General features: G+C 31.2%; 1 protein-coding gene across 6 annotated transcripts in view; it reads left to right on the top strand.

Annotated features, from left to right (window-relative positions):
* The window catches only part of LOC130441914 (uncharacterized), a 125,674-nt gene extending 100,087 nt beyond the window's left edge, over positions 1–25,587 (top strand). For all 6 annotated transcript variants that reach the window (XM_056775788.1, XM_056775792.1, XM_056775787.1 and 3 more), the window contains exons 12-18: positions 12,024–12,161; positions 13,254–13,442; positions 13,498–13,637; positions 17,256–17,459; positions 18,883–19,029; positions 20,287–20,427; positions 20,618–25,587. In XM_056775788.1, the coding sequence (XP_056631766.1) occupies positions 12,024–12,161; positions 13,254–13,442; positions 13,498–13,637; positions 17,256–17,459; positions 18,883–19,029; positions 20,287–20,427; positions 20,618–20,860 (1,202 nt within the window). In that variant the 3' untranslated portion in view covers positions 20,861–25,587. The remainder of the gene's footprint in view (positions 1–12,023; positions 12,162–13,253; positions 13,443–13,497; positions 13,638–17,255; positions 17,460–18,882; positions 19,030–20,286; positions 20,428–20,617) is intronic.
* The last annotated feature ends 1,033 nt before the right edge of the window (positions 25,588–26,620 follow it).

Genomic DNA, 26,620 nt, shown 5'->3' on the forward strand with positions numbered 1-26,620 from the left:
CGGTTGTCAGTGTTGTGTCGCATCGCTTTGACACTGAAAAATTATGTCTAATTATGTGCAAAAACTGTTGACAGACGTTCATTGGTAATTTGGCACAAAGATTTTTGAATTGAAAGTATTTCAATCAGTTGTTTGTATGCAGTTTATTTTAGTATCTGTATCTAATTAAGCTATTTAAGTTTGTTGTTGATCGTTTTCTCATTCTGGTCTATACTATACTAGAAAATATTTATATTTTTGTGGTTGAAAATAATACAATTTTTTATTTTCGTCACCCCTTTTCTTATAAAATTTATTGGACCAAATTTATTTAGTTACTGAAGAATTGAGGGATGTGTTTCATTGTATTTGAGCCTTTTCAGGAACACATCATATCTAACAATGTAAACTAGCAGGAAATAAAAAAATAGATGGATTTGTTGAGCTTATTGTACCAAAATAAAATTATTTTTATTTTAATTTTGTAAATTATTATAAACGTTGTTTGAGATGTTTATCAATTGATTGACAAACGATATGTTATCAGGTGTGAAATTATCAATAAAAATTAGTATCTTATTTTGCGCCAAACTACCTGGCGGCTAGAGAAATAGTTAATACAGTCTATTAGTCGGACAGTTTATTGGTAGCAAATTATCTATAATATAAAATTTATTAAGAATGTCGGGACAAAAAATCCATAAATTTTTAGACAGTTAACAAGTAGAGTAGAGAATGTTATTGATTGTTTATCGTAATTTGGCAGTTGTCAAATATAAACCAAATATAAACATTACGTCTTTGTTAGTTTAGTTTCAAATACGGAAAATCTTTTAAAAAAACGAACGTTTATCTCTTAGTAAGAATGGGAATAGTGAGACAAACAGTTTACGGTATCTGTCGGCGTGTTGACACAGGTATTTCGATTCAAAGAAGACAGGATCAGGCAGAAAAGCAAAGGAAATGTTAAAAAAAGAAGAGGGAAATTTTGGTTAAAGCGGCTCACGGAAAATTGGGAGACACTTTGCGAAAATATGACAAAAAAATCAAAATCTATAAGAAATATGTAAGCAACATTTTAAAGGAATAGAATGTAGTGAAAAGTCCAAGAAACCCAAATATTTTGAGAAGCAACAAATTGAACAAAAGTCAAAACTTATACTGATAACAGCCCGGCAAATATTAAATTAATTAATAAGATTAATAATAAGTTATTGGTTCCTAATAATAATTTTCCGTTCCCGTAGAATAATTAGAATTATGTAGTCTTGACGGTTGTATTTGTAGGTTCTTCTATTATCAAAAACATTTTTATATAAATATTTTGGAGTAACGGTGCTCGCTGTTTTATGAAGACATACCAAATCTATTAGAAAAAATCCTAATTCAAAACAGAAATATCGGTTTCCTTACTTTATAAACACGCTGTATAAACTATTAATATAATAACGATGTAAAATGTGATAATTATATGTTTATTCACTTTTTCAGTGATTAAATTATATTTGTTTTGCGCTTTCCGTTTTTACTTTTTTTGACTATTTAAGTATTTTAGTGTAATTACTTATTTTCCGCAAAAACTGAAAAAAAAAACATCATTATTCGAATATAATAAAGATGATAATTGTCGTTGTGTTAAATATAGCATTTTTGTATATTATATTTTTCATAAATAAGTTTAACAAATACGAGGGTTGGGGCATATGTAACAGCAACTATTCTAAATATGTCATGGATCATCATAAACGTATAAGTGTCGCGTGCAAGCTTGGTGTATATGCAGAACAACAGATGGATCTGTGTTGATAGTAGTATCGTATCGAGGTCTGTAAAATCAGTCAATTGGTACGTGTCGTGCGTAAAAATTGGGACATCCACCGAATTGGATATATTAAAGAACCACTAAGTGCTAGAAGATTTGCAACAGGAGAATACATGCTGAGCGATTATATATGCGGCAAATGCTGTGGCTGATGGTATTCAATGCTTGCGTGTGTTAACAGTAGCAGAGGAATACTTTAAGTGTGTCATGTCAACTTGTGTATTTTGTTATTATTTAGCACCGTGTATACTGCAGTAATAAATTAATGTGTTACGATCATTCAGTCTTATTTATTGTCTACAAATTTAATTAATACCATGCCGTTTTGTATGTATATGAGAGTCGTCTGAAAAGTTTCCGACCTAAGTCTTCTTTTTATACTTATTTTTTTTACCAGATTTCTAGCGAACTGCGTAGAAAGGTCGATTAAGTATTATTTTTCAAAATATTGTTAAACGACTTTTATAATTTCTTTCTATATTTTTTTGTGTCATATTTTCCAACCACTGGTATCTTAAAAAAAAATAAGTTGCTACGACTCTCGCCCCAACCCTCGTAACTAGTAATTATATTGAAACCCCATTATTTGTTCGTCTGTGTATTCTCACGAATACTCAGCTTTTTTTGGTTTGAGGAAACAATTATTTAAGTTCGAGAGCTCTTTTGGTGAAAATCAAACACTTATTAAACAATGATGATGATGAAGAGGCAAAAAAGGTGCTTTACCGATTATTTTTCAAATTTTTGATATCTTGTCGATATAAAAAAGTTATATAGAATTTCAAAACAACATTTCTGAGTATCGATAGAATGAAGTTCTAGGTTATATATTTCTTTTCATTTTTAATTTGTACAGAATTCTTGTAATATAAAATAAGTGGGGGTTGCATCTTCCACCTTTAGATATAGGGAGGGATGTCTCTCAGTGAAGGTGGCTATTCATTCTTCTTCCATTATTCCTTTTATATTATTTTCCCATTGAAACGAGTTGATTTTAGGATTAAATTATTAATGATATCTTGAGGCCCAATTTTACAAGTGAAGTATAAACCTCAAACGTCACTTTAAACTTCAGATATCGAGTTTTTCACGTTTCATAGACATCGTTTACCGACAAACTACAGTTTAAACATTACCGGCGGTCTAGGGGTAGTTCAAACTTTAGTTTAACATAAAATGGAGGATCCGAATCCAACTTTTGCGAATATTTTACATCTAAACAATATTATAAAGGGTTTTGATAAAATGATTCAAGATGAACACGATGATGATGAAAAAATTATCAAGATTGTGGACGCACCGAGTAAACAAAAAGTTGTTCATCCTAGAAGAAATCTTTTAATTGCCCCACCCGTTTTTTAAATTAGTTGTGCTTCTATCGCAAACATTTTTCATTTTATTTCTTCACAAATTTAACCAAAAGAACTACTTCATCTTTAGAGAAATTGCAAACTTTCCTTGGTCTGAAATAGAGCAATCTTGTTTATTCTTCAGTTCAAGCAATAGATTTTATTACGAACAATAAAGGGTACCACACTCCACGATAGAATACCCAACACAGATACCTTAAGAGAACTGGGAGTACAAGATGTCGTTAGATGGGTAAGAGCAAGACGCCGACAATGGAGAGACCATGTAGAACGAATGGCGCCAGAACGGATTGCCAAATGGGCCAAAACACAGAAACCAGACACAAGACGCCCAATCGGTAGGCCCCCAAAACGCTGGTACGATAGCTGGACATCGGCGTCACAAGAGGGCAGATGACAGACCTGACAGGACCTCGTCCTACTACAAGAAGAAGAAGCAGAAACCATAGTTTAATCTTTAGCTTAAACTCCAGTTTTACTATAGATTGTAAAATTGCCCCTAAATAGACGTTTCGACCTAATTTCGGTCTTTAGCAAAATATAATTTGACATTGGTACCTTGCATAATCCTACCAATCAATAGATAACCCACCAGATGAATATCAAACTGTTTAACCACGCTAAAAATTTTTTATACTTGTCAAACTACGAAAAAGTAGCAATGATTAGCATAGCGCGAACAATTCAATAGAATTAACGGATTTTTAGAAGAAATAGTGGCGCTTCTTGACTTAACGCTGTAAAGTCGCCCCATTGATACTTTCATTCGAAAATTTCCAAGTGCCAAATTATTAGTGACACTACGATCTTGTGTCAATAAATGTTAATTTTGTTTTGTTCAGTATGTGATAATTATAAGGTATTATAATAAGATTAAGATGTGCCCTTTTTCCGGGCATGTCGAGGACAATACGTCTTCATGTCTATTCCGGACAATTTTCTATTCTTCTACCTCAAGAAGATGAGGAAGTGTACAAGATTGACGAAATAAAAGAATTCGAACATATTTCTCAATGTTATAAGGATTGGCTAGCTGAAGTTCTCGAAAAGGGTAAGTGTCAAATGTTTTATTGGAATCATTAATATATCCGAGTTTCGCTAAATAAATGTATTGAAATATTTGCATTTCCATTAAGTAAGTTATTGTCATGATATTTAATTAAAGATATTTTAATTGTTATATCCATGATGAAATCAGCAAGTAGAAATTGCGAATTGATATTCTTGGCGCGACGTAGTTTAATCACTGGGCCCAACAAGTGTATTGCGACCTGTTGTAGTTTCTCAAAAAAGACGGAAAACGTTTTAAATTACAATGGATGACTTTGGAACAGCTTCCAGTTTAAAAATTATCGGAAAAATTGGATTTTGAAATCATTCAATATATAATTGTAACGAAATAATCGATTATCTTTCATTTCTAATTCGATCTAATAATCAATAAACCATTCGAGCTTCGTTCTCGTGATATTTCGCAGATTACGAGAGTCGTCTGAAAAGTAACCCAACTAACTAACAACATTTTTTTATACATAATCATTTTTATTTTTCAACATCTTAAGTCTATACACTTTGAACAGCGATCGTCTACTCTTTTTTAATCAATATAAAATGAAATATAATTTCCATGACCATACAAGGTGTTTTTTCGTTACTGTTAGCTTGGTAAATTTTCGTTCTTTAAGTTGAACTAAATGTTGTTATCGATAAATGTTATTTTGGCGTAACAGCTATTTATTGGTTTAAATTAACAAAAAAAAAAAGCTTAAAATCGGTAAGTTCGTGGACGGCTGAAATATGATTGAGATAAACGTTGTAGATGTTTAAAAGGTCGCAACCTGATTACGTGTTAGCTGGGTCAATTTAGACATTCGAAGTTATATAAATTCCCATCAAGCTGAAAATCAGTAAAATTGTTGAAAATACAATTGAACATAGACTTTGAATGTTTCCCATCATTTCCGTGTATGGAAAAAATTTTATTCAAGCTCAAAGGTCAAAAAGATGGGTTTTTTGCAATTTTCAGCCAAACGGTGATTGTTATCATAAAAATACTCTATACGAAAATTGTAGATAATGAAATTATCTACAAAAAACGTATTAATACTTTTTTTCTTACGAGCCACTGTTTCTGAGTTATAATGAATGAAAAAGTTGATAAGTTGTCGTATTTAACGGTTTCACCAATATATTTTCAGCAGTTAACTTTTTTTACAACATTGAAATAAACCGAAACTTGTGTGTTTTATAAGAAATTTCTGTTGACTGGTTGGTAGTAAGTTCATCAAATAAATTATCAATTGACGAAGATGCTCTAAAGTTCGCCGATGTTCTGCAACTTTGGTATTTCTCGTGCAATCATTATAGCCATTAAATACGACAGTAAATCTGAAACATTATAACTTTTACAACATTTTGAATCGTTATATTTCAGAAACGGTGGCTCGTAGGGAAAAAAGTATAAATACGCTTTTTGTAGAAAATTTTATGATCTACAATTTTCGTCAAAGGTATTTTCATGAAAAAACTTATGGTTTTGGTGATAATCGCGAAAAACCCTTTTTTTATTTTCAGTTATATTTTAACTAATTTTACTAATTTTTAGCTTGATGGGAATTTATGTAGCTTCACTCTTATTTTTTGGTCTAATTTGTCCGGACTAGTGGTAGTAAACGTCAAGTACCGACCGCCGTTGCTCAACGTATTGTCATACATTTTTGGTGTAGGAAAGTATTAAAAACATGGAAATTCTTCGTTATTTATGAAATAAATTCGGTAGTGACCTAGTAGTTCTGCTGTATTTAAGTCTCAAAGTGTTCTAAGATAACCACGAAACCTTCCAAAATGAGCCACATAATAGTTGACCGTGAACCACAGGGCCGGATTAAGATTTATAAGGCCCGGGGCTAAAATAATGACGGGGCCCCCTTAAGGAATTCGAAAACCCGGAAAAATTCACAAAATAATATCAATACGTTGGATTTGTGGTATCAACACATCAAAAAGTACAGAATGATTTCCAAATGATGGGGCCCTCTTGGACCTGGGGCCCGGGGCTATAGCCCACCCAAACCCCTAGCTTTATCCGGCCCTGGCGAACCAGCATAAAATCTACTGTGTAGAACAAACACCTCATTTTGAAGCACCGTACAATGAATGTTGGAAAAATTTTGGCCGAGTGTTGGTAGTATACAATCTCTCGTACACGAATACCTTCAATATCGGAAAATAGCGGCGCAATGGGTTCGCAAACTGTTGAACTTTGAGCACAAATTCATGCAGTTGGGGACGCAATACGTAGTGGAAGGGGGCTGTTTTTTAATGCGAATCTTCACCTCAGACGAAACATGGGTATACAATTACACTTCTGAAAGCAAAGTGACATATGAAGAGTGGAGGAAAAAGAAGTCATGTATACTGTATTCTGGGACAACAGGGAGTGCTGTACGTTGACTTTCTGCGCACACAACGTTCCATAAATGCTGTATGCTACTCTAACCTGAAAATACACGTGAAAACCACTTATCGCTCGAAACGTAGGAGCATTCCAACACTCTCACACTCGATACGATCAGAACTAGAGTAGGGGATACTAGGACATTCCCCCTATAGTTCGAGCTTATCATCCTGGGACTACTACATGCTTGGATCACTGAAAGAAGTCCTCGGAGGTGAAAAATGCAATACCGACGATGACGTAGACGATTCAGTGCGAAAATTACTTATAGAAACTGTATATTTTTGATAATAATCATGTTTGAATCGCCCTAGGTAACTTCATATTACACATATGTGCTTCCAATCTAAATGAATCACACTGTATGTCTCATCGGTAATAATAGAAATAATGAAATAAAATTTTTAAAAGTAAATAAATGCATTTTCATATATTTTGCAATCGGCAGAATCGAACTAAATATAATTAGCGATAAACTGAGATTCGATAAGAATAGCGGAAATAAATGTTATCAAACCTCTCCAGCGGCATGTTTAACACGGTTATTGAACATTGTTTATTCTTGTAATGCAGTTGATGTGAAACTAATTGAAAATAACATAAAAACCGACACGACTTTCAGTGTAATTAAATGTGCGGTCGAATGAACGAACATCGAAAATTCCCATCACGTTTATAAAAAGATAGCTAGTAGGTAAATAAGGAAAAATATACGCAAATCAATTCTTGAATAGTCAAGGTAATTATTTAATGTTACCTTACTGAAAGAACGGGAATTTACAATGAGTGTATCTCAATTTCTAATTCAGTATAAACTTTGACGTCTCGAAACAATGCAATAGACTTCCTTTATCGGAAGGCAATAGTGTTATAATGGAAAAAATACAGAAAGGTACGTGTTTATTCTATAGATTTTACAATATTAAACGTTTATTATTATTGACAACATTATTACTATTAGAAAAGTTGGTATTTTGAAAAATTTACTTAATTTTCTTTATTGTTTTCTTCTTTTAAATTTCGCAGTCTTTTACGAATATGGCTATCTAATAACTAGACTAGTGTTACGATGCTCTAAACGCCAGATACTGAGAACTGTTACCGCGAAACCTTCTATTACGAATTCAGTGACTCTCGCTAGTGGTTACAAATCACTATATCTGAAGCCTTCAAATGTTAACTTTCATTGTATCTTTCAATTGGTTGAAACAACTATAAAGTCATAAATGTTTACACTGTGCACGTGTTTTGTGTATTTTGTAGCCAAGTTCAGTTGCCGGATCTTGCCTCAAGCTATTTCTTATATGTTATGTTTTCCAAGGCTTAATCTAATTAAAACGAACAAGTCGGTTGGAACTGTTTTTGTATTTAAATCAGCAATCAAAATCAAAAAGTGTTCTATAAGTTAATTGGCTAGCGTAGAACTCAGTATCTTCAAGTTCATCAAGGATTCTTCCAGTGAAGGAACTTCTATATTTCATGTAAGATCTATAAGGAATCGTCTTTTTACACGTTTTTTTCTATATGATTCTACTAATGGTTGTATTGAAAGATTCTCATATAGCTCTAGTCCAGGGGTGGCCAAAATTTTGGGATCCGTGGTCGACTCCACTTTTAAAAAATCAAAGGCGGTCTACCGATGGCAGAACTAAATCAACGTAACGTACATGTTTATATATATTTCGGTAACAAGAAAAAATGGTAAATTATTCAATTTTTCTAAAAAAAACTTTGTATTTACAAAATAAAAATTTGCTGACAAAAATCAAAGTATTCATATATTAAAAATTGACCACCCTATTCACTTCGCTTAGTTGAAATTTGGCACTGTACATCTGTGACAAGTTGTGGCTGGTATATTTCTTCTAATATCAATTGCAGATTATAAAAACTTACATAAAAACCCTTGCCGACAATTTTGTTTGATTTACCTTAAGCGTAGATATCTCATTTTTTAAATTTAATATTTGTATAAATACTTTTAAAAATATATACATCTTATGCGAGAAAGTATTCGTTAAAAAGCAATCAAATCATTATTAATTGGACGGCATTATTCGCCGTTATTTAGACAGATGCACTTAATTGTAGTCCTACTTAGAAACTTAGAAAAAAATCATTTTCACACCTCGTTAACTTGCTACAACTGATTATTAAATTATAAAACGCGAATAGACGAGTAAAATGTACCTATTTGTAAGGAAGTTTGGTTTAAACAGGGTACCAGACGTGAACTGAGCTCTTGTGATAATCATCTGCACATTATAATGTGTTTCCTTTTAGAACATGGCCCATTCAAACAGTAATTTTTACTTTTGTCAACCCAACCGAAATTTACTACATCTTGACTGTCAAACCATGTTTCTTCTAGATAAATTATGTGTCTATAAGAACTTCGGTAGACTTTTATCTGACGGAAATAAAACTGAAGTAGTCTTCTTGGTAGACAGTTAGCTATAGTTAGGCTTGTATTTTTTTTCATGCGAAAGTATAATCTGTTGTTTTCTCACAAAAACGTTACTTGTCATTCAAGTTTGACAAAGACTTTCTTATCAACAATAATCTATGTAAAATGACTTTAAGATACCGGTCTTAAAAAAAAATTTCGCAGTGCCAGTTGCGTTATTTAATAGCCATACTATTTTTAATGAATAGATATTCATACTTGACATATAAACAAATTGATTTTTTTTGCTTGTTACTCATTAAAAGTTGCGGTAAAGAGGAAATTCCGTTTCAAGGTGCATTTATTTTTCAGTTATTCACTATACTCCTCGCAGAAGGAAATCGAAAAATGACACTAACAATTCGGATAGAACGTACTGGAACTTATTGAATCGATTTGGAAGACATCATCACATAAGTATTAAAAACAGTGCGATAGAAATTTTTATTAATATGTTACAGAGACTAAATAACTTTGCATTGCATTAGTTTTTTCAATAAATTTTAAGATTCAATTTACACAACAATAACTAAAGCACTTGAAATTAGCTACAGAGATACGCGTATGATATCTACATACTTTGGTTGAGTGCCACGAAGCAGTATGTCAATAATAAGGGAAGAAATTTATAAATATTGTAAGATTCATTCAAAGAGGAAAGCTCAATGTTGAAAAATTTCCTGTTTATAGGTTAAATTTCTAACATCATAACGTGTCTTACTTTATTTACACTTTGTTTTTAAATAGTTTTCGATAGGATGGCTCTATAACAGCAGAAAGAACTGGGATAGATGTTTACCGGCCTAGAGCGAAACAGCTTTTTCAAGCAGAAATACATGCAATCGAAAAATATGTTTATTTCAATCTAAAAAGGAATTATTGCAAACAGGAGATCATCATCTAGTCAGATAATTAAGTAACCATTAGAGCTCTAAGCTCCAATTATATACCTAAGTGGGAATGCCTGGATTCATGCAAGAAAAAAAAGTTTCCCCGCAATGGATTGCGGTACAAAAGGGCAGACAAACCCATCATAGGTTCTCAACTCTTTTGTGATATCAGAAGTATAATATCTAGAATCGAATTTATTTTATGTTTTCGTTCAATATCTATTAATATTAATTTGTGTTCATGTTTATAAAATATAAACTTGCAAACGCCTACGCAATTGATTGAAGAAATATCAAATAATGTAAATAAATATGTAAATAAAAAATTCCCAATGTATTACAAGATGTTTCTAGAAACTTAAACTTCAATAAATCATCAGATTCTAATTTTAGAACTGAATCTTTAGCAATGAAACGTATTTTTAATTCATATTTAAAACCAGTTCAGTGCAACACTGCAACATGGAAAAAACTCTGAAAGGAAATAATATATAATATAAAAAGATTTGTCAAATCATTTTTACATAAATGATTCATAGCTGCTTCTATAACAAAAATTATAAATTTGAATGTATTAAGTATCAATTGGAAAACTTAAATTCAATTGTTGAGTTCAGCAAAAAGTTTTTGCCCGTTTTATAGTTTCTGTAGAAACATAGCAAACATTACTATTTCGGTGCACAATATTGGTATTTTTTATAACAATTTTGACAGATAATCGTCGTCTATTTGGTTCCATTCATTTTTCAGGGCACTGCTTTCTGTCCCTGTCCAATTTGTATCACATCAACTGAATCGGATTGGCTTTCATGGCAAAATCATTATTTTCAGTATATGCTTTCTTGCCAATTTTCCAAATACTCTCTGCACAGCTTCGAGAAATGCTTGGGATCGTTGTCATCCTGGAAGATAATTTTTTTGCTAATCATGTGCTATCAGAACGTACTACATGTTCCGTTAATATTGTTATAACCGTATTTCTTCAGAATTCCTTCAATTTTTAACATGTCTTGAGTCGCCTTTCCTCCAAAACATTCCCAAACCATCATCGAACCTCCGCCGTCTTGTATAGACGTGAGTACTCAAGGATCTAACATATGTTTTACATTCGACTTGCGCACAAATACTATTCTTTAAGACCCAAAATTCCCAAATTTTGACTGATCACTGAATAAAACTCTCCCATTCTTTATGCGTATACTTTTTATGTTCTTTGGTCCACTGCAACCTCTTCTTATCTTGATGTCTTAAAAGATGATTCTTCACTGCCACCATTCCAAAAGGCCAGCTCCTCTTATTCTCCTTTTCACTATAGAAGTTCTCAAAGGAGATCCCTAGATTCATTGATCTGAGTTACTATCTCGTTTATCTTCAGCAGTGGTTTTTCGAGGCCGTCATGAACGTTTTATATCGCCTAAGCTTCTGGTGGTTGCGTATTTTTTCAAGTTGAAGTCCACGATACGTAATTCGTCGACAATGGTATGTTACTTTTGCTTCGACTATTAAGACTTGTCATTAATATCAACCGTTAGTTTTTTAATTTCCGTATACAATTCGTATACAAAAAGAAGTCTTCATCCAAAAAGTTAAAATCACAGTACGATCTTCCGTCTCACGTGGCTATCTGGGACTAAACTATAATCATAAACACTTTTATTTTTGGTTTCTAAGACACCGTTTCGACCTTAACTTGACAATATATAAGAGGAATTTGTTAAAGTGTATATTTTTATATCCGCCTATGGTGTATGTTTTCGATAGCAAAGTCTACGTTTAACGGGACTGAATGTTTTTGTTTATACTGTATTGTTGATCTAATAATTGCGTGAAAAGGTTTTTTTTTATAATGACACCGAGTAAAATAAAGTGAAGTTATCGCATTCGTTAAATTTTACTCATATAATTAATCAATCATAATATCTCAACAATAAACATAAAATACAATCCACTAAGTAAATAGAATCATCCATTACTACAATCCACTCTTGGGTCAAGGCTGTCTACATTTTACTTATTTTGAAAAAAATAAACATCTATGATTTTATTTGGTTATTTTCAGAAGAAGATGAATCCCAAATTTTCGTTAAATTTTTCAAATTCCACAAGTGTTATGACCTCATACCAACATCTGCTAAATTGGTCGTCTTCGATACGCAATTGTTAGTCAAAAAGGCCTTCTTTGCCCTTGTATATAATGGTAAGTAATTAAATTTCTAAATGACGTAATAAAATACTAAAGTTATATTGATTAAAGCAACATTTCAATTCATTATCAAATGTACAAGACTGGGGACCTATTTCGAATAATTATTTTTTAAAATAACTACCATCTCACTTAACATTTTAATTAGTTGAAGTGTACTCGTATATCAATATATTTGTGATTAATTGAGGGTTTTGACATGTCGACATCTGGATAACAATTAAAATTGAATCATGTAAAAAAATGACTATAACAGAAATATAGTCTTCGACTAACTCTCTTGAGAATATTTCTAAATCTAGTTCTGAAAGAGTGAAGAAGGTGACGCCATTAAGACGAACAGTCCTTGGAATTAGGTCCACAAATGTAAAATCTGAATCCTGAAATTCCTTAATAAGTCCTTCTTCTTCTTGCTCTTCTTCCATGATAGGTCTAACGCCTATTTCTTTTTCGATATAATTCCTCATCCCGGCTCTAGATTGTCACGTCACGGTCGACTTCTACTCCGTGCTCCAATTGGAGATTTATCCCTTGTTATTTTTACCACTCTATCGTCTGACATTCGACTTATATGTGGTTTCATTGGTTTTAATCGCTGTGATACCCATTCGTTAATTTATCTACGTCACATAACCATGTGATCATTTCATTTCTTTCACGGTCTAATAGTGTTTTTCCCGAGATCCATCCGAGAGTTATCATTTCTTTGGTCTCCAAGAGTTGTTTCGTTAATTTTCATTTCTGTGGTCAAGAATTGTTTCGTTTTTGATGATTCTGGTCGTGGTCATCATCATCATGTAAATTGGTGCCTTCGTTTCTTGTCTTAGGTGTTTTTTCCGTCTTATTACGTTCTGAATACATCCCGCAATCTTTTTTGCTCTAGCTACTTGTCCTTTCAACTCGTCTTCAACCTTTGTAGTTCCAATTTGCATCTAAAGGGCTGTTTTGATTCTATAGGAAAAACCCATATTAATTTTGTTACAAGCAATCACTTTCTGAATTTTGTCGCAAAATACGCTGTATTTTTAACTCTAAAGAAATTACACAATGTATAAAGGAAAGAATTTTTTATTTGTTTTATTTTAGGTGTTAGGGCAGCGCCGTTATGGGATAGTACAAAACAAGAATTTGTCGGTATGTTAACTATCACGGATTTTATAAAAATTCTTAGGATGTATTACAAATCACCCGACGTGGCTATGGAGGAATTGGAAGAGCACAAATTAGATACATGGCGAAGAGTATTGAAAGATAAGAAGCCTCTTATTAACATAGGTACGATGAAAATTTGGAAATATTGAAGTTTACTTACTAAATAATATTATTCCAGGTCCCGATGCCTCACTTTATGATGCCATTAAAACCCTAATACACAATAGAATTCACAGGTTGCCTGTCATAGATCCCGATACGGGAAATGTACTGTACATTCTCACACATAAACGAATACTTAGGTTTCTATTTTTGTATGTAAGTATAATTAAAATTTTCTATTTCTCTCGTATTAATGTCAAGGATAAAAAATAGCAAATCTACTATTACTTTTACATATTTTCAAAAATCTCTTGATATTACCACTGCTTTGTGACTATTATTTGGAATTTGCCTGCTCTGTCGAGCTCTCCTAGCCTTATTCAGGGAATGCTCAGTATCAGTCTTCTGTATTTCTGTCTATTTATAGCAATTTGTTTCCCAGTTTTTCACTCCCATTATTTACAAATCTCTCTCGACCTCGGTGTTCCTCTACCATCCAGCTTCCGGAAAATTTTAACAGTTAGATGCAAGGTGCAGTCTGTGCTGGTATTCCTACAACAACTTCCAACAAAAGTTAAGAGAAATATACTTAAAAGTCATTATAACTACATAAAAATGTAGCACATGGTCCCAAGAAGTTCTGATCCTAACTAAATACCAATAGAAAAATTACTAGTATACTTAACTGCATGTTCTATACGAATGAACCTTTCCACAAACCGGATGATATTGCAAAGTTTTGGTTAATTATTTTCAATCCGGATATATATAACTAACTTTGATAATTTTGATTCGAATATAAATTGTTATTCTTTGTTTTACTGGCACGTCTTTCCCGAACACTACAATCTACAGAACTTCAATATCAATATACCCAGGCATCTCTACACGGCAGACATTGCTTGCACTACTCGACTAGTATCACGAATGAAGTTCCAGAAACAAAAATTAATAACTAAAATGAATTCATTAATTTTACTCCAACGAATTACTAATCTGTTGAAGTGGAAAACTTGTATTGTCGACCATTGAAACCCTTGAGAGGTGTGTGATTCAAGTTGCCACCAAATCAATGGGTCGAGTTTCTTCAAACCGGTTACCAACGCGTTCTCGACTGGTTGGTAACCAGTTACCCAGTCTGTAGTTTCTCATTCAAAGATTATTACTCATTGCAAAACAATTCATTTAAGAGTGTTACTGTACCATATACGCAGTGAGTCATCTGCGTGATCGTGTGCTGAACATTAATTTTCCTTAAGGTCAGTGCCAGAGGGAATTTCTCGTTCTTCATTATTTAGAGTGAATTTACTTTTATTATGTCGTATTAATTCATTATTTTCAGAAAACTGTTTAACTTAAAATCGATAGAATCGTATTACATTACTTGAATATATGACTGACCGTGTATCATTAGTAAAAACGCTACAAAAAATTTTTTTGTGACCCAGATTTTTAATAGTTACAAAAGTTGCAGTGTTGTGTTGTCGATCGCAGGAATTTTAGCAATTTAAAATAAAATCATGTCTCGAGGGTCCGCCGAGCCTATCAAAAGTCAAATTTTAGAGAAAAAAGGGACATTTTCTTTTAGGCTTCATTAAACATGTTTTCATATTTTTTTTCTTCTAATAGCGAAAAAGTTCGAGATTATAGATATTACTACTTAGCAAAATCATAGTCGAAAAGAAATATTAATATCCACAAGGCCCGCAAGAATAAAATTCACAAAAATCATTATTTCACATGTTAAACCTACGAAGACTCACCACGTGTAGGTGTATGCTTATTGAACTCCTCCACGTCCTAGACCTACCACCCAACTTATGTCAAAACCTGTGATATCTCAAAAGACCTTTCAAATTTACTGATTTCAGCTTTGCTTTTATGAAGTTTCTGCTAGGTCCACTTACCAACGAAGAAGCCTCAAAGCTTTGTTCCACTGCCTGTGTATGATAAGAAAATTAGGGATATCCAACTTACTTTTTACTTGGATTGCTTCTTGAAGATCTGCTTCTGTAATATACCGAAAAGCTGATGATTCAGTTACCGTTAAGCTTTGCCAATAGGTCACCTTTGTATGCACACTTGCTGGTTAATTGACGGCATGTGGAAAGTTCTAACACTTAACCTGAATTTCTTGTAATGCCATTTTTTTCCCTAATCTGTTACCATGTCCAAAAGAATGCTTTCTGGTTGCGCAAAATACTTAATCAGCTTCCAAAGATTTTGTGCACCATCGGAGTATAAATTGCTTTCCTTTATACTGAACCAAACTGGTGCGTATACTTTCACGATATAATTGGTATTAAAAATAGAAATAAAGGAGATTCAAAGTATCAAAGACAATAACCAAATAATTCATGACATTGAGCGAATGTCCAATATATTGAATAAATATTTTATCGATGTGGATAAAAATTCCATTCTACTAGAAACCTTAGAGAATCTAGGAATTAGGTCTAGCATATAGTTTTTTTCAAAGTTAACTGGAAAATATAAAACAACAGGTCAAAATAAAAAACACAATAAGTGTAACAAAAGAAATCACATGTGGAGTGCCTCAAGGAACTGTCTTGTGCCCTTTGTTAATCACTATTTACATGAATAATATATTTTTATCGAAAAAAATGGGTCAAATCATCAACTTTGCTGTAAATACTGTGGTTTTATATAAGGAGACAAACTGGTACAATTTGAAATTGAAAGGGATTTTGTAGAAATTAATACTTGGTTGAACATAGATTATTGTTGGTGGATTTCAAAAAACATTTTATCTACCATTCGGCTACCTCGAAACAGCTCTTTCAAATTTGATATAACAATACAAAATTGTTTAATAATAAAACCAGCTAATTAAATTAGATATTTGGAAATAATGTTAGATCGTACTTTCCGATGGAAAACTCATGTGGACTACTTAACAAAAAAATTACGCAGCATCTTATATAGTTTTAAAATAATTATCGAATTCTTAAATAAAAAAAAAGAGAATTATGGTTCATCAGAATTAAGTGGAATCAAATTTAAGTTATACGGTTCACAAATGTCAGCCAGCGAGCATGATTTAGTTTCCCAGGAGATCTGTTAGCCAAATCAGTTGGACATTTGCCATTGTCAACTGCGTGATATATTTCTAACAGGTATCTTTGATCAGTACTTAGATCTTTAAAAGCTAAAGGAGGTAACTCAACTTCTGTTTCAACTGGCTCGTATTCAGTTAGGGGAAAAGTTGCACATTTCTGTAGATAAGCGATAAATAAGATGAATATTTGTTGTTATTAAGGGAGAGGTGAGCACACTAAATTATTAACCGCAGCTACCACTTTTCAGTGTCGTTTAATACATCCAGTATTACTATGATATTTGTTATTAGCAACATTTACACGGAATTGAATTTTTAATTTTTCTTCTAACATTTGGGCATCCGGCGAACTCTCTATACATGAAGTAAATGAAACAAAATTTTGATCTATTAATATTTGAACCTAAACGCAACTTTCTGTAACTATTACATCAAGGTAATAAAAATTTTTTCTCATTCCACCTTTGCCTATAGAGTATTCTAAAAATGTTTTTTATTAATTCTATAATGTAGTTAAAACACATTATATGTTTGATTACGTTGTTGGTTTCTCACCGAAGAGCTGATTACATTGATCTATCATATTTGCAGCCTTACAAAAATCAATTAGTATTCACAATTTTATAATTTACTTCAATTTATTAATTATTAGTTAGTTGATCTCGTCAAGTGAGGTCTAGTAGATTTATATAATAAAACTAAAATTATTTTTTATTTACGAAGTAAAATAATTATAATTGGAAATTATTTTTTAGATTAACGAATTACCAAAACCAAGTTACATGCTTAAAACTTTGAGAGAAGTTCGAATTGGTAGTTATGACAATATAGAAATGGCGTCCGAAGAAACTACAATAATTCTAGCTTTAAAAAAGTTCGTCGAGAGGAGGGTTTCGGCGTTGCCTGTGATAGATAATGAAGGAAGACTTGTAGATATTTATGCAAAGTTTGATGTTATTGTAAGTGTTCATATTATTTCAATCCTTAAAACGAGAACATTCATATTTATGTACATTTTAATCACAGTAATGAATAATAAGATTTACATTAAAGATAATTTGTTTACTATGAGTTAATTGTTATGGTAACATAACCATTGTTGTATTTTTTTGCTACAAAATTTTTTAAGTGGTTTTGTTTAATTGTTCCCGAATCTATTGATTAATTTTTTTTATTTTAATTATGTTTTTTATATGAAGTTGATACTGTCATATTTGTAAATTATACTAATTACTGAACTCATTTCGGTAGCTCTAGTAATGGTTTAATTTGGTCAACAACTGACTTTTATAAGTTTGTTAAGAGAGATTAACCTTTCTAAGAATTAATATGTCACAAATTAGTTTCTTTAAATTTTGTTATTTCAAAAATTTGCCAATCTGTGTTTGATTTAATCACAAATTGGTTATTCCAAATCCATTTTGTTGAAAGATTCGCTTTCAAAAGGTTAATTTGGTCAATAATTGACTTTCCTATTCGTTCAATGTTGACTTTTACAGTATTGAGTTTAGTTTGATCATAAATTGGATTTACTAACTAAAATTTGGTCAAAATATGGCTCATACCAATTTTCTTCCTTCAATAATTGGGTATTCTAAGTTTAATTTGTGGTTTTTAATAAAATTGTCTGTTGTGGTCAAAACTCGGTTCCTTAAAGTTTAATTTGTAAAAAATTGGCTTTTCTGAATTTTTTTCATTAAAAATTGAATTTTCCAGGTTTTATTGACTTTAATAAGTTTATTTCGCAAAAAAGCAGCTTAATTATTTTAAATTTCTAACCTTTATGAAATCAGTTTGTTTAGAAATTGTCTTTTTAAATTTTACTAAATGGAAATTTGTTTTATTTTGGTTAATATTAATTCGATTTTTCAAGTTCATTCTGTTTAATGCTTGATTATTTATATGTTATATGTATATTAATGCTTCTAAATGTTCTTGATTTTAAGTCTCCTCGGTTTTAAAATTATTGGAACTTATAATTCAAATTTATGTATTTTTATTTTTACATTTAATTGGTATTTAAACATTTATATTGGTCGAAAATTGTTTTTTCTTATTGGAAATTGTCCAAAAATTGACAAAGAGAAGTAGTTTTATTGAAGGATATGCTGCGTAATATAGAGATATTGAACTAAACATTTGGATTTTTTTCAGCACTCTCATTTTTTCGCACTTGAATATATCAATAATGCTTCTATAACCATTTATTCCGAATATTTCTAAATGTAAATAATAGAGTCAACTTCAATCATATACATCCAACTTGAAAAGAGTTAAATAAATATATTTTTGTGAAATTTTATTTAAAGTATTAGTTATGTTGTAACGAGTACTATTTGTAATACTTATATTCTATATAGTATACATCTATTTTTTTTGTAGAATTTGGCGGCCGAAAAAACTTACAACGATTTAGATGTATCATTGAAAAAAGCCAATGAACACAGAAACGAGTGGTTCGAGGGTGTATATAAATGTAAATTAGATGAAACACTTTATGCCATTATGGAAAAGATTGTTAAAGCTGAGGTAAGGTTCTAGAATCATTTAACATAAATAATGGAAGACATTTAGAAGTGACGGATGCCAACAAATGTATATATAATATTACCGACTAAACACGATTTCAGGACAAACTAGTTTTGCTTAGGCTATCTTTCCCGATGCAAATCCAACTCCTTAAAGACACCGAATCCTCTATTTGTTTGTCTCTTTTTTCTTCAAAAAGGGTACACCCAATAGCATAGCATAGAGTGATTTTTGCAAAGATAGATTAGGTTACCAAATGCTAAAAATTCTTTGTCCTTTGATAATGACATTTTACGCTAATATCATTACTCTCAGATATCCTGAAAAATTGCGAAATTAGGATCATGTTGGTACCACGGCAGAAGTTATATTAATTTGGTAGGCGTTTTACATTAGGAAACGAGAGTCGTCACCATATAATATGACTCAATCTCAGAGTGTTATAGAAACTTGCAGCTTTATTACTTTATCAATTTTTTTTATCTTAAATAATTGTAACTAGTTCTTGCTTTTTAAAATGGTTCTACTTCTTTATATTTATATATCAATTTTCCCCAGTTTATTTTGATATACATCAAGATTATATTGTAATCTTTCGGATTTGGAAATCAGTACTATATCATTGGCGAATTGGAGTAATAGTAGTGTTAGGCCATTCGTTTTCCACTGAGAATTATGATAAAATAATGAATTTTTACCAATCCATATGTTTACTTTTCTAAATATAGGTTGATCTAGAATTATGTACATATATTTTGAAAGTACGTCCCAATGTCAGATGCACTCTTTTCGTTTTCTTAAACTGTGTATATACAACTTTTGAAGTTGTAAACTGGAAATCCCTTTTAACCCTATTACTTACCAAACGGTTTTGATTATGAAATTGATATTTTGGAAGTGATTAATTTCGTGATACCTATCCCATTTCCTATAGATATAGAATAATTTTGAAAGATGAATCCTATTTATACCAATGCTTAATAATTGAAGAAATTGTTTTCATAAGCTTTTTTTATAGAAAAAAGTTGTCTGACTATATTTTATTACCTATCACCATATCCAATTTATTTAAACTTGAACGTAAACATACATTTTACTATTCAAAACTATGGGGCAGACGATGTCATGAAATTAACTATATCTTCTATTCCTCTATCCCTAATTCACAATGTACTATTCTAGAAATGAATGAACATATTCGTGGATCCCCTTGTATAATAACAATGGTTAAAATTAACATTTTTTTTATGTTTTCAGGTTCATAGGTTAGTTGTCGTAGATGATGAAGACAAAGTATTAGGAATTATTTCATTGTCTGATTTACTCTTGTACCTGGTATTAAGGCCGTGTGGTGAAGATGGAGGAACAACTGATGGTGCTGTATCTCTTAGAGCTCAGGTAAATATTAATATTAAACGACACAAATTGTATGTATGTATTCAGTCGCTAATTTCTTTTGGGTTGACTTGGGAGGCATTCTATTTAAAAATTCTCTAATTACTTTTCAAAATATTTTAAAAGAAAGAGATTACTACTAGAACAAAAAGTTTAACAGTTTCAATTATTATTATTCATTTTGATGTTGTAGGATATTAAAATAAACGATACGCTTTGTGATGACGACATTAGTCAACCTGTAATTCCCGAAGAAGAAGAACAAGACCACCCAGATGAAAATCTTGTGAATAAATCAGAAGAAAAAACTACAGACACTGTTGAAGTGGTGAAAGAATGTGCCGAGGTATTAGACAGCTCACCTAGTGCCTCCTTAGATGATCCTTTACAAGATGGTGCCATAATAAAAGAGGTTACAGTTACAGGAGGCGAGTGATAAAATGAAAGAAATTTTATAGAAATTTTTGGTGATTTTTTAAAAGTTGAATGCGGGTTCTATGTGTCTGTGAGAAATAAAAAAAAACAAAATGTGTATTTATAAATATGCTTTTTGATACAGGTTAGGTCCAAATGTCTTTGTGTCCCTGTAATGAATTATGTGTTGTACAAATATATTTTGCCTTGAATTTTTGCAAATTTAACATAGCATAGAAATAATTCGATTAAGCCATACTAATAATTTAAATCTGAGCAGTACAAAAAGTTTAAAATGTCTCAAGTGAGAATTCAATTAATAATTACTATATCCATAGTCCCACAGAATTTAACAGAGCTCTAAAGAACATCCACATTTAAATCAGAAAATTTTTGTTCTAGTAAAGACAGTTAGGAATTTTGATTCTTCTTCATTTTATTGGAAAGATATTGAAAATGAAGTTGGGTAACTCATACATACAAAATTTGATGTAATTTTTCATTTTTATTTTGTTAAGCAAATAAAAATGAACGATTCCAGATTTATCCTGTACATTTTATTTTCTATGAATTTCATGATTTTAATTGTTTGTGATAACCATTTCACCATATATCTTCTTTTATAACGTATCATATATGGATAATTTATTCCTCACTAATTCAAGCGAATCTCATTCACATAAAGTTGTGCAGTACGCGTCCAGATTAGCACTCAACACCTCATTTTAAAACAATAATTTTAAACAAATATTAAAAAATTGTTGTATTATTTTTATATATCTTTGTTTAAACAGTATTTAAAATAGCAGTTTACAAGAAAAAAATTGAACATAAGTCTTCAATTTAAAAATAAACTTTGACAGTAACCACCATTGCAAGTTTGACTTGAAAAATGTAGTGATTAATAATAATCCAAAAACAAAATAACAGAATATCCAAGATGCCATCCAATTTGATACTGTAACAGTATGATTTCGTTACTTCATTCTGTAACAAAAAAATACTTATTAATAAATAAATAAAAATTTTGACACGACGTTTTCATTGTACATTTACTTTTTGTCGCAATCCCGACATACATTGTTTTTCAGTTGAATGGTTTTTACAAACAGTTGCTTGACATTTTTGGCAAAATGTCTTCACCTTTCATCTCTTGTCCTTGGACACAAGTTACAATATTTTCGCAACAATTTATTATCAACATTAGCACATTTGTAAAGCACATAGGCATTAGCTATTGAAATGTCAAGCATGGAAACATCTGTAAAATGCGTGTATTTAGTAGTGGATCAAATTTTACTTGTTGATGGAATTATCCACTTTAATAAGTAGAAGGAATGTTTGTGTTTTTGGCAAGTTATTTAGTGAATAACGGAATTCATTAAGAATCTAATAGCATACACTAAACTGAGGATTCATCTAGGATGCATCTAGAATTTTGAAAATAATTTTAATTTCCACTAGACTAATATTTTTCCTTTGTTTATTGTTGCTGCATTGTTAAATCTGTTGGTATTTTTTCTATTGATATATTTCCAATCATGTCAGTTTAGTTTTTAATTTACAATATTTGAAAAAAATTAATTTGATTTGTAATTTATCTTGTTCGTTTAAATTTTTAAAACTGCTTCTAATATAGTAATAATATTTGAAGGACTATAATCTGTGTATTTTATTAATTTTATTTTAATTAGTTAGTCTGGAATATGAATTATTTAATTTTGTGAGAAACCGAGACATATTTACATCCTCTTTCTGTTTTAATATCTTTTCTCAGTATTTCGATGTTAAATTTATACTGAAATTATTAAACAAAAGTGATATTGAAAACATTCTGTCTGAAACATTCCATTAAAAAAATTTTTGGACTTAGTTATTTAAATATTGACTATTTTTCTATATTTCCAAATTTTAGGTTTCATGTAAAAAATTTCACACCGCTATGTAATAATTGTTCGTAAAAAGAGAAATATTGTTTATAAATTTTTCTTTAGTAATGAGTAAGAAAAAGCTCTGTATCTGTCTCGGTTTTTTGTATAATTAAAATGATTTTTAAATTATTTATCGAAATTTAAAGCTACTGACTACTATATAGTGCCGATAAATCAAATTAATATTGCTATGTACTCTAAGTTGATGATGAAGAAGTTTCAAAATGCTTTAAATGTCATTCTTATTATATTTGCATTGATCAACAAAGCGCAGACCCGTATTTTGCACGACGTCGCAAACATATTTTGTTCAATTTGCCATATGGAAGTGCTTAGTTCAAGGGAAGAGGTTTTCCTTTTATGTATTGTAAATAGCAGATGGAGAAGTTATTCTTTTTGGTCTCTATAAAAAGTATGACTCGTATCTCAAAGCTTTTGTACACTAGAATAAGTTTTCGTTATATCAAGTACAATAATATACATACATACATCCTTTTCAGTTGAACTAGCAAACTAGTCCGAAACGAATTCACTACATTTACATGTCTATGTAGGTGATGGTGCGCTTACTATAATCGATTATGGATATTGTTGGTCATGTACCACGAATAATACAATCTGGACAAAAGTTTGTTACTGGCACTGACTACTGTCAGTGCGAGTTTTCACGTGTAGATTTTTCTGACCATCCCCGTATTAGGATAATATGTGTGAACAGTTTACTGTAAACACCAGGTACAATAATTTGATAAATATTGTGTTATATGATAAATTTAAAATGTTTTTTATCTCAAAGATTATAATAGATTTTACATTTTTTGAAAAAGAGCATTTTGGATCATCCTGTATGTGTATAATAACAAATGGATTGTTTATAATTAATTAAGAAGTTATTTAATGAACAATAAATTTAGAATGAAAGAAGTAAATTGCATGATTATATCAAGTGATTAAATCATAGAGAAAACCGGCAATTACTTATACCACAACTCTGCAAGGACATTGGTTTAATTTAACTCCATTCCATTAATCCTCATTTGTTTAAGGTTCACAATTTTTAGTGCACTTTTTGGATTCATTCAGTTTTTTTTATGCAAAAACAAGCATAAGAGGGTAAACCCTATTACACTCAAGTAGTTCAAGTGGTGCCTACCGTGTGGAGATATCTGTGGGTATTTATCTTGAACTTCTGTCGATTGTAGTGTTCGGAAAAGACGTGCCTTGGTAGCTGATTCACAGGCTTGTACTTCTCCAAAGAAAGGAGTACCGATAAACTGACGTTCTCAGCGTCTGCAGGCGAACTCTGTGTTAATGAGCCACGTCTGCCTGTCGAGTATATCTCGCATATACTGTTCTGGATGAGATTATGTAAGACACCTCGATAGAGCATCTGCCGTGGGCGTATCGGTAAAAACAAGTCAGGTCAGCGACCTTTCTTTTTTGCTCTAAGCTGTCCAAGTTTCTGGTCAACTCTGGGTTGCCTGTAAGTCGAATTGATGTCTTCTGTATTGGATTGAGCATCTTCAAGGTATGCTTGGGGACCGAGCTCCAATACTCCAAAGATAGACGAATCTGTGTCTTGTAGAGAATGGGAAGCTGTTGCGGAGTCTAAAGCTTTTTGGCCTTGAAGGGAGCTCCAAGTTTTTGTGAAACCGCCTTAGCTAATTTACCAATTCGTCATGTATTATTGAGTTGATGTCAAATGACGATTTGATAAATTTTTTTGATAAATACTAATCCACTAGAATCATTTTAGCGTTTTTATACTCTATAGAGTGCTGCCTGTTTCATCTCTTATAACTTTTTGTATTTAAAATATTCACTACCCATCAGCTGTGTTAAAAATTTTTTTTTTCATTTTTTCATTAACATCATGCAGGAAGTTTGAAAGTCCAATGCGTTTTTCGCGCACTTTATCACGCAATTCATTCAGTTGAAGAATCAAATTTCTCAGCACTGAATCTCATTCTAGACCTTTCAGATTTGTTGATGAATTTCAATTTTTTTTAACTGAATGCGAGATTTCGAAAACGAATCACCGAATTTTATAATAAGCGGGATATTTAATTAACTGAACGAAATTAAACAAGTGTTCAAGTAAGATGTATACACATCCAAGAGCGAGCTCAAAAAACCTGCTGCGGAGCAAATTGTAAACGGAACTTACTTTACGAATATACTATGTGCTTTTTGATCATAAAGAATTTTTTTTGAATTATTGTTTCCACCAAGTTTACTTACCATTTCTAGAATTTTTAAATGGAGCAAGCTATAAATTTGTAAATTTTTGGCATTTAACACTTTTCATACTCTATATAATCAATAACTAATTATGTAATAATAAAAATAGAATATTACTGAGTGAATTAAAATAATTTTTATAATTGTATTGTGAATCTAACAAGACATTTTGTAACCCCTAGATATTACTTTGGAAAAAGAATTTAATTGAATCCCAGTGAAAATCCATGTATAATTGATCATGAAATTAGGGATGTCTGTAAACTTAATTTCTTGGTGTGTTTTCATATTTGTTACTGAATTTATTGCTTACATAAAATCTTTGATGTTAAATTGAAATTAATAGGAATTTAATATCAATGAATTGCCGGTTTTCCATCTAATAATTAGTATTGGGCGTTTAAACGTTGTTCAATTCTAATAATAAACATTTTATTATTTATGTAGTAGTTTAAATAATTATGTAGGTATAAAACAAAAAGAGTAAGCTGCCTTATTTAGGATGCTGAAGATAGTAAATGAAGTGCTACAATATTTTCTGCAAGTTATGTAATATCAATAAAAAATTATTTATAAATTTTAATTTTATTTCTTCCTGTGAACATTTATAATAAAATAATGAAGAAAGAAGGTGGGTACTATGTGCAAATCAACAATAATAATATATTAATATGAAAAATATTCAAAACTCAAAAAATAAAGTCATAACTTGAGTCCCAGTTAAACTGATTGGTAATGGAGACAAATTTTTTCGGAACAGGCTTTTTTAAAATTAAATGTTTATAAAGGCATTTGAGAAATTACAGTCTGGTCAAGAGTGACCAATGAGCAACTTCTTTTCCAACTTAATCTAATGAAGTTTGAAATTTAAAACTAAGGTATACTCATCGGGGTTCCTTAGGTTCTGTAGAATAGATTGCACTAAAGTTTAACGTGCACCCACAAGCTTCACTAAACTGACTCAAAGAGCTTGATGTTCTTAAATCTTCTTTCTAACCCAATATTATCAAGGAGCTGGATAGCCTCGACATTGACATGATGATAGAGAATAGGGATTCTTACGAGAGGGAGACGTATTTCACGAAGGCCCTTTTATAAAATTATAACTTCAGAAAGCAAAATACGTTTGTTAATCTTGTTGACCTCTTCAAAAAGTAAAGAAATATTAGACCTCTTGCTGTAAAGTGATGTAATGGAAAATGTGGCTTACAACCCGTGGGTGTAAATACTATTGGAAAATTACCAGTAAAGATTGCTCAGTACCTGGGTCTACCTAATGTTAAGTATACAGGACATTATTTCAGAAGCTCGCCAGCATCTCTCTTGGCATACTCAGGAGCGGACAACAGGGAGGATGGAAATTCAACAGTGTAGCCGAGGGATCTGTCTGGGCTGAGCCCCTGACATATATGTAGATATTACAGCTTCAAATTAAATTAACATTAGACAAGAAGTCACCCGAAAATGAACTTACTTTAAATAAGTGTGTCTTTAATAATGTTGTTCTCAATAAGTCTTAAAATACTATTGAATTAAAATAATGAGTTAATTGTCGGTTTTTACAGTAATTAATAAATTATTTTTTGAAACAGTTTTCATATAACTACTTT

The sequence above is a fragment of the Diorhabda sublineata genome, chromosome 3, assembly GCF_026230105.1.
Source record: "Diorhabda sublineata isolate icDioSubl1.1 chromosome 3, icDioSubl1.1, whole genome shotgun sequence".
Classification (NCBI taxonomy): Eukaryota; Metazoa; Arthropoda; class Insecta; order Coleoptera; family Chrysomelidae; genus Diorhabda; species Diorhabda sublineata.